This window comes from Chiloscyllium plagiosum, unplaced genomic scaffold (genome assembly GCF_037043375.1).
Source record: "Chiloscyllium plagiosum isolate Xiang-an unplaced genomic scaffold, Cpla_swu_hap1 HiC_scaffold_38, whole genome shotgun sequence".
Classification (NCBI taxonomy): domain Eukaryota; kingdom Metazoa; phylum Chordata; class Chondrichthyes; order Orectolobiformes; family Hemiscylliidae; genus Chiloscyllium; species Chiloscyllium plagiosum.
The window spans coordinates 27,833,104-27,842,983 of NW_028270176.1; the positions used below are offsets into that span (position 1 = coordinate 27,833,104).

Below are 9,880 nucleotides of genomic sequence, written 5' to 3' on the forward strand. Positions count from 1 at the left end.
CGTATCCCTCAGTTAGACCCACACTCGGAGCACTGTACACAGTTCCAGTCTCCGTATCCCTCAGTTAGACCAACACTCGGAGCACTGTGCACAGTACCTGTCTCCGTATCCCACAGCTAGACCCACACTCGGAGCACTGTGCACCGTTCTAGTCTCCGTATCCCTCAGTCAGACCCACACTCGGAGCACTGTGCATAGTTCCAGTCTCCGTATCCCTCAGTTAGACCCACACTCGGAGCACTGTGCACGGTTCCAGTCTCTGTATCCCTCAGTCAGACCCACACTCAGAGCACTGTGCACAGTTCCAGTCTCCCTATCCTTCAGCTAGACCCACACTTGGAGCACTGTGCACAGATCCAGTCTCCATATCCCTCAGTTAGGCCATACTCAGAGCAATGTGCACAGTTCTAGTGTCCGTATCGCTCAGTTCGACTCACACTTGGAGCACTGTGCACAGTTCCTGTCTTCGTATCCCTCTGTTAGACCATACTCAGTGCACTGTGCACAGTTCTGGTTTCCATATCCCTCAGTCAGACCACATTTGGAGAACTGTGCATAATTCCAGTCTCCATTTCCCTCAGTTAGACCCACACTCGGAGCACTGTGCACAGTTCCAGTCTCCGTATCCTTCAGTTAGACCCACACCAGGAGCACTGTGCATAGTTCCAGTCTCCGTATCCCTCAGTTAGACCCACACTCGGAGCACTGTGCACAGTTCCTGTCTCCGTATCCCTCATAAGACCCACACTCGGAGCACTGTGCACAGTTCCAGTCTCCGTATCCTTCAGTTAGACCCACACCAGGAGCACTGTGCACAGTTCCAGTCTCCGTATCCCTCAGTTAGACCCACACTCGAAGCACTGTGCACAGTTCCAGTCTCCGTATCCCTCAGTTAGACCCACACTCCGAGCACTGCGCACAGTTCCGGTCTCTGTATCTCTCTGTTAGACCCATACTCGGAGCACTGTGCACAGTTCCAGTTTCCTATATCTCAGTTAGACCCACACTCGGAGCACTGTGCACAGTTCCGGTCTCCATATCCCTCAGTCAGACACACACTCGGAGCACCGTGCACAGTTCCGGTCTCCATATCCCTCAGCTACACCCACCCTCGGAACACTGTGTACAGTTCCAGTCACCGTATCCCTCAGTTAGACACAGACTCTGAGCACTGTGCACAGTTGCAGTCTCCGTATCCCTCAGTTAGACCCACACTCGGAGCACTGTGCACAGTTCCAGGCTCCGTATCTCTCAGTTAGACCCATACTCAGAACACTGTACACAGTTCCAGTCTCTCTATCTCTCAGTTAGACCCACACTCGGAGCACTCTAAACAGTTCCAGTTTCCCTATCCCTCAGTTAGGTCATACTCAGGGCATTGTGCACAGTTCTGGTTTCCAAATCCCTCAGTTAGACCACATTTGGAGCACTCATCACAGTTCCATATCCCTCAGTTTGGCCACACCTGGAGCACCGTGCATAGTTCCAGTCTCCGTATCCCTCATGTGGACCCACACTTGGAGCACTGTGCACAGTTCCAGTCTCTATATCCCTCAGTTAGACACAGATTCTGAGCATTGTGTACAGTTCCAGTCTCCGAATCCCTCAGTTCGACTCACACTCGGAGCACTGTGCACAGTTCCAGTCTCTGTATCCCTCAGTTTGACCCACGCTTGGAGCACTGCGCACAATTCTCATTGGCTCAGTTCGACCATATTTGGAGCACTGTGCACAGTTCCAGTCTCCGTATCCCTCAGTTATGGGGAACTCACACCTATGGGAATGGTGGGGCGAAATATGGGACTCACACCCATGGGGAATGGTGGGGGATGGGCGTGTGGAATGTGGGACTCACACCCATGTGGAATGTGGGGGGGGAATTTGAGGGGGATGGGAATGGGGGGAAATGTGGGACTCACACCCATGCAGAATGCAGAGGGAATGTGATCCTTACTCCCACAGGGAGTTGGGAGTGGCAGAATGTGGGACTGACACCCACAGGGTGTGGTTGTGCTTAAGGAGGGTGGAACCAACTCGAGGGAGAAAGGAATAGAAGGAGGTGATGACGGGGCCGAATGGCGGGGCGATGCTGGTGCACAGCAGAACACCAGCACAGAGCAGATGGACTGAATGGCCTTTCTCAGAATTTAACATGGGGTGACAGCTTCCTCGCGGAGGGCTTGGCAGTTGAAACCAGACAAAGCGTGGGATATCAAGGTATGAGACACAGCTGGGAAAAACCTTTCCCTCTCTCTGTCACACTCACCTGTCAGGAATGGGAGAAGCTCACTCCGTGTCCGCTCCATCCCCAGAGCCAGAGCAATGGTGGACAGCTTCTTGATGCTGTTGAGACGGAGCTAGAGGGGAAGAGGGTAATGTCCTCACTCTCCAATACACGCTTCTCAAAACGTTCCTCACAACTAAAGCTTCTCTGACAACAATGACCACCAGCCGGACATCTGCACTAACACTCCATTTAACAAGAATCACTTGAGTCTGATTCGTTTACACATGCGAGAAATTGCTCGTATTCAGACACACCGAGTCATTCTCTGCAAACACAAGGGACATGATCCAATATCGTGCCTTGTGTTAATTACCCATGGTCTATTGGTTCCTGTGGTTTCAATCACAGCTATACATCAGCCAGTCAGATGTGCCATGTGCCCGTTTTGAAATCTGGCACTCTTGCATCAGGCCTGGCATCTCACACACTCATTGATTCAAGGAAACAGACCCTTCGGTCCAACCTGTCCATGACGGCCAGATATCCTGATTTAATCTAGTCCCATTTGTCAGCATTTGGCCCATATCCCTCCTAACCCTTCCTACAGAAGATGGCACGATGGGCTTAGTAGTTAGCGCTGCTGCCTCACAGCGCAAGGGACCCGGTTTCAATCCCAGCCTCGGGTGACTGTCTGTGTGGAGTTTGCACATTCTCCCCGTGTCTGCGTGGGTTTCCTCCCACAGTCCAAAGATGTGCAGGTTAGGTGGATTGGCCGTGGTAAATTGTCCATAGTGTTCAGGGATATGTAGGTTAGGTGCATTAGTTAGGGATAAATGTAGAGTAATTGGGTAGGGGAATGGGTCGAGGTAGTATACTCTTCGGAGGTTTAGTGTGGACTTGTTGGGCTAAAGGGCCTGTTTCCCCACTGTAGGGATTCTATTCACACACCCATCCAGATGCCTTTAAATGTTGTAATTGTACCAGCTTCCACCACTTCCTCAGGCAGCTCATTCCATACACACATCACCCTCTGTGTGAAAACGTTGTCCCTTAGGTCACATTTAAATCTTTCCCCTCTCACCCTAAACCTATGCCCCTCTAGTTCTGGACTCCCCCACCCCAGGGAAAAGACCTTGTCTACTTATCCTATCCATGCTCCTCATGAAATTTCTCTGTTTTCATCTTTCCAAATCAATCAATCCATAAACTTCTCACCATGAAGGAACAGAAGCCCAATCTGTGTTAACTGTTCTTGCAAGTTTAACCTTCCATTGCCTGCCCCCTCCCCCTCACACTGACCCCACCCTCTCACACCCACCTCTCACTGACCCCTCCTCTCACTGACTTCTCCCCCTCACACTGACCCCGCCCCTCTCACTGACCCCACACCCTCAGACACTTCCATCTCACTGACCTCTCCCCTTCATTCTGACCTCTTCCCCTTCATTCTGACCTCTTCCCCTCACACTGACCTCTCCCCCTCCCTGACCCTGTCCCTTACACTGACCCCCACCCCTTCACTCTGACCTTCCATCTCATTGACCACTCCCCTTCACTTTGACCACTACCTATCTCACTGACCTCTTTATCTCACTGACCTCCCCCTTCACGCTGACCCCTCCATCTCACTCTGACCCCTCTCCCTCCCTCTGATCTCTCCCCCTCACATTGACTGCTCCCCCTCGCACTGACCTCTACCCCTCACACTGACCGCGCCCCCTCACATTGACCCCTCTACCTTACTCAGACCCCTCCCCCTCACTGACCCCTCTTGCTCACTCTGACCTCTCTCCCCACACTGACCTCTCCCCCTCCCCGACCATGCCCCTTACACTGACCCCCACCCCTTCACTCTGACCTTCCATCTCATTGACCTCTCGCCTTCACTCTGACCTCTACCCATCTCACTGACCCCTCCATCTCACTCTGACCCCTCCCCCTCACACTGTCTCTCTTCCCACACTGACCCCTCCCCCTCACATTGACCCCTCCCCCTCACATTGACCTCTCCTCCTCACTCTGACCCTGCCCCCTCCCCCTCACACTGATCTCTCTTCCCACACTGACCCCTCCACCTCACACAGACCTCTGCCCCTCACATTGACCCCTCCCCCTCACATTGACCTCTCCTCCTCACTCTGACCCTGCCCCCTCCCCCTCACACTGATCTCTCTTCCCACACTGACCCCTCCCCCTCACACAGACCTCTGCCCCTCACATTGACCCCCCCCTCACATTGACCTCTCCCCCTCTCTGACCCCTCCCCTCACACTGACCTCAGCCCCTCACATTGACCTCTCCCCCTCACACTGACCCCTCGCCCTCACATTGACCTCTCCCCTCACTCTGACCCCTCCCCCTCACACTGACCTCTGCCCCTCACATTGACCTCTCCCCACTCTGACCCCTCCCCCTCACATTGACCTCTCCCCCTCACATTGACCTCTCCCCCTCACATTGACCTCTCCCCTCACTCTGACCCCTCCCCCCACTCTGACCCCTCCCCCTCACATTGACCTCTCCCCCTCACTCTGACCCCTCCCCCTCACTCTGACCCCGCCCCCTCACTCTGACCCCGCCCCCTCACTCTGACCCCGCCCCCTCACTCTGACCCCGCCCCCTCACTCTGACCTCTCCCCCTCACTCTGACCCCTCCCCCTCACACTGACCTCTGCCCCTCACATTGACCTCTCCCCTCACTCTGACCCCTCCCCCTCACATTGACCTCTCCCCCTCACATTGACCTCTCCCCCTCACATTGACCTCTCCCCTCACTCTGACCCCTCCCCCTCACTCTGACCCCTCCCCCTCACATTGACCTCTCCATCTCACTCTGACCCCTCCCCCTCACTCTGACCCCTCCCCCTCACATTGACCTCTCCATCTCACTCTGACCCCTCCCCCTCACTCTGACCCCTCCCCCTCACATTGACCTCTCCATCTCACTCTGACCCCTCCCCCTCACTCTGACCCCTCCCCCTCACATTGACCTCTCCCCCTCACTCTGACCCCTCCCCCTCACATTGACCTCTCCATCTCACTCTGACCCCTCCCCCTCACATTGACCTCTCCCCCTCACATTGACCTCTCCCCCTCACTCTGACCCCGCCCCCTCACACTGACCTCTGCCCCTCACATTGACCCCTCCCCCTCACTCTGACCTCACCCCCTCACACTGACCCCTCCCCCTCACTGACCCCACCCCTCCTTCCTTTAACAGGCTGTTTCTGTGAGGGAGAGCGGGGCCTGTGCTCTCCCGACGTTGTCCTGATTCGCTCTCTCTTTCACCTGAACGTCCTCATTTCGCAGCTCGTCGATCAGGACGGCAATGGGGTACAGGGAGTCGTCAGTAACCGTCGCTGACGCCGCCATGACTTGGGGCGGGGCTCGCGGGAGTGGGTGGGGCTAGACTGAGGAGGCGGGGCGGGCAAGAGGGCGGGGCCTGAGCGTGCCGGGTGTGGGGCGGGGTCGGAGGCTGGGCTCGGGCGCGTGTGGGGGGCGGGGACAGAGAGAGGCGTGGTTAGGGTGGGTGTAGAAGGGCGGGGCTTTTGGGGGGCGCGGCCAATGGATGGCGGTTGGCCAGGTTTAAATGAGGGTGGCCATTGGATGGGTGTGGACCCAGGTGGGCGGGGCTTGATTGGGTGGGGGTGTCCATGACATAGGGTGGGGCTGGTCCAGACTGGTGGGGCTTTAGTGAGGGTGTCCTCTGGAGGGGGAGGGGCTTCAGTGATGGTGGGGAAGGGGCAGGGCTTCAGTGGGGGCTGTAGTTGAAGAGGTCGGTGCTTTGAGGATAGTTGGAGGGGGCGGTGCTCTTGGAGGGGGCTGGGCTTTAGTGGGGTTGGCTGTTGGAGTGGGCGGGGCATCGGTGGGCAAGGCTTTTGGACGGGGTGGGGCTTTCATGAGGGTGTCCCTTGGAGGGGGCCGGGCTTTAGTGGGGTTGGCTGTTGGAGTGGGCGGAGCTCTAGCGGGGTAGTCTTTTGGAGGGGGCTGGGCTTTAGTGGGGTTGGCTGTTGGAGTGGGCGGAGCTCTAGGGGGCTAGTCTGGAGGGGCGGGGCTTTAGTGGGGGTAGCCCTTTATGGGGGCTAGGTCCTTGTTCAGTGAAGAGCCTGATTGATGGTGGACTTGGGGGTTGGCTGGGAGTAAGTTGGAGGGGTAAGGGAACAGGCAAGGGGCCAGCAGGAAGTTGGAGGGCGTCTGAAACGGGTCGGGATGTGTGGCCTGGGGAGGGGTGGGAGGCTAATGATGGGGGAAGGAGACTGGGTCGGGATGGGAGTGGGGATTTGGGGAATGGAGGCTCCTGACTTGAGCGGTTTGTGCCTCTGAGGGGGCGGATTCTGAAGGGAGAGAGGCTGAGTGAGGGGCTGGTGTCTGATGGAGAGACCTGCGGCTGGGGCATGCCACTTACTGTACATAAGGGTGCTTGGGGAAGAGGAGGGTCCTTGGAGGTGGGGGATGGTCCTGTGGGGGTGAGTGGTGTGCGGGACGGGCAGTGGTGGGACTGTGCATTTGTAGGAGCGATCCTGTAATCAGGGGAATGGCCTTTGTGTATTGTCCTCAGCTGCCACCGCCCAGACCAATGCTTGCCCGTTCCTGACCAATCAGTGCAGTGATTGTAATGAGGTTGGCATGGCGATTCTCATAGAATATGAGTTCCCTGATTGGGGCTGTTAATCTGGTCCAGTTAGGGAACTTTAGCTTACAGATAGCAGCTGAAGTGTCAGTGGTTCTGTTCATTCTCGGAGCTGGCTCTGAGGGAGTTGGATCAGTACCAACGACTTTTCAGATGTAAACAAAGGGTGACTTGGCGACAGGATACCGGCGCTCTGTGAGGTCATTTCTGCTTCTGCGAGAGGAAAGCCTGCTCCTGAAGAAATTCACTTGCAACAATTGTCTTTGATTGGGGTAAGCATTTCTGGCATCATGCTGTTATTTGGGAATTTTGATTTGTTTGATCCTGCCATTGAAGATTGAACCCAGTATGTTGAAAGAATGTATTAATATCAGGGCAAATGACATTGGGGCAGTTGAAAATCAACATGGAATTCCCCTGACAGCTTGCGTACCCACTGCTTTTTTGGTTATTAGGAGCCTAAGTGTCCCTGAGTCACCAGATACTACAACGTTTCAAGAGACGATGAATTTAGCTCAGGAATATTACGACCCCAAGCCTCCTATAATTTTGAGACTGAATCAGTTTTACTTGGCAATTTGAGAACCAGGCAAATCTGTATTGGGATTTTTGACCTGGTTTAGATGACTGGCAGAGGCATGTGACTTTAGTTTAACACTTAATGAGATACTGAGAGACTGTGTTCGATATGTGGGATTAATGATGTAGCCATGCAAAAGCACCTACAAGCTGAAGTCCAACTGGACTTTAAACAGGCACTATAACTGGCTTTATCATTGCAAAATGCAGCATGTGGAGCACATGAATTACCTGGGTATTCCGATGGAAGTGCACACCCTCGCCAGTCCGATTGATCTTGGGAACACCACTTGAGTGAAGGCAATTGTGTAGCCTTTCTCAGGACATATTCAAAACAGAGGGACTCTGGAACGGTCCACAGCAAAACCCCTAAACAAAGCCAAGCCTCGGCCAAATTGTTAAAATTTTCTACAGCCTCTGGCCTGGCAAGCCATTGTAGTTTCTGCATGTATGTGGACTACAGACAGCAAAAGAGTTCCACAAGGTCTGAATACAGTATACAGTAGAGTGCACACCCTGGAAAGTCCACCTCCATCTGGTTTTGAACAGTTAAATTGCTTAGCAACATCCAAGTCAGATTTTTTAGATTAGATTACATTACATTGTGGAAACAGGCCCTTCGGCCCAACAAGTCCACACCGACCCGCCGAAGCGCAACCCACCCATACATTTACCCCTTACCTAACACTACGGGCAATTTAGCATGGCCAATTCACCTGACCTGCAGGTCTTTGGACTGTGGGAGGAAACCGGAGCACCCGGAGGAAACCCACGCAGACACGGGGAGAACGTGCAAACTCCACACAGTTAGTCGCCTGAGGTGGGAATTGAACCCGGGTCTCCGGAGCTGTGAAGCAGCAGTGCTAACCACTGTGCCACCGTACCGCCCACAGAGCCAATCAAAATCAACACCTGGTTAAATTGGCCATTTGATTCTCATGGAGATCGATACTGGTGCAGCCGTTTCAGTAATCACAGAGCAAACTTCCCTCTGAAGTCTAACCCTTAAGGTTTTTCAAGACCTTGGTGAGACTGAGAACCTGTATCAAGGAACCTTTACAGATTAACAGTACAGCTTCAGTTCTAGTCTCTTATGAGAGTCATAGAGATGTACAGCACGGAAACAGACCCTTCGGTCCAACTCATCCATGCCGGCCAGATATCTCCCCAATCTAGTCCTGCCAGCCAGCACCCGGCCCATATTCCTCCAAACCTTTCCTGGGGCAGCTGGTTCAGTGACCACTACTGTTGGCACCATCGGTTGATGGGGCAAAATTGTTTGATAAAGATTCACCTAGATTGGTTCAACATTTTTCAATTAGAAAATAGCTGCCTGAGTGAAATGCTAATTGAATACCCAGAAATCTTTAAGGAAGGTTTAGGGACTGCCAAAGAAGCTTAGGCCACCTTGCATATTGACCAGGAAGCCATTCTGTAATTCTGCAAGGCCTGCCCAGTGTCATTTGCCTTAGAGGCAAATGTAAAGGCAGAAATCAGAAGGCTGCAAAGGAATTATCAAACCAGTCCAGTTTGCAGAATGGGCAGCAACAGTCACCAATTAGAATCATAGAAATGTATAGCACAGAAACAGACACTTCGGTCCATCTCCTCCATGCCGACCAGATATCATTAATCTAGTCCCATTTGCCAGCATTTGGACCTCTACACCTCCAATTTGGTGTCATCTGCAAACTTACTTATCATGCCTCCTATATTCACAGCCAAATCATTTATATAAATGATGGAAATCAGTGGAGCCAGCGCCGATCCTTGTGGCACACCGCTGGTCTGAAAAGCAACCCTCCACCACCACCCTCTGTCTTCTACCTATAAGCCAGTTCTGTATCCAAATGGTTCGTTCTTCCTGTATTCCATGAGATCTAACCTTGCTAACCAGTCTACCATGAGGAACCTTGTCGAACACCTTACTGAAGTCCATATAGATCATGTCCACTGCTCTGCATTCATCAATCTTCTTTGTTACTTCTTCGAAAAACTCAATCAAGCTAGTAAGACAGAATTTCCTACGGACAAAGCCATGTTGACTATCCCCAATCAGTCCTTGTCTTTCCAAATACCTGTAAATCCTGTCCCTCAGGATTCATTCCAACAATGTGCCCACCACTGATATCAGGCTCACCAGTCTATAGTTCTCTGGCTTTTCCTACCACATTTTGTAAGTAGTGGCAACATGTTATCCAACCTCCAGTCTGCCTGAACCTCCCCTGTAACTACTGATGATATAAATATCTCAGCAAGGCCCCCAACAATCATTGCCCTAGCTTCCCACAGAATTCTAGAGTACACCCAATCAGGTCGTGAGGATTTATCCACCTTTATGTGTTTTAAAACATCCAGCACTTCCTCCTCTGTAATATGGACATATTTTCATGATGTCACTATTTATTTCTCTTCTCCACAGAAAACACTGATGCAAAATAGTC

At 52.9% G+C, this 9,880-nt stretch overlaps 1 protein-coding gene across 1 annotated transcript in view; it reads right to left on the reverse strand.

The window, feature by feature from the left end:
• The window catches only part of LOC122544248 (uncharacterized), a 64,426-nt gene extending 58,827 nt beyond the window's left edge, over positions 1 to 5,599 (reverse strand). Inside the window, exons 1-2 of the mRNA XM_087981088.1 lie at positions 5,516 to 5,599; positions 2,267 to 2,357 (exon numbers count right to left, since the gene is read on the reverse strand). Of these exons, the coding sequence (XP_087837214.1) occupies positions 2,267 to 2,357; positions 5,516 to 5,599 (175 nt within the window). The remainder of the gene's footprint in view (positions 1 to 2,266; positions 2,358 to 5,515) is intronic.
• Positions 5,600 to 9,880: the final 4,281 nt, after the last annotated feature.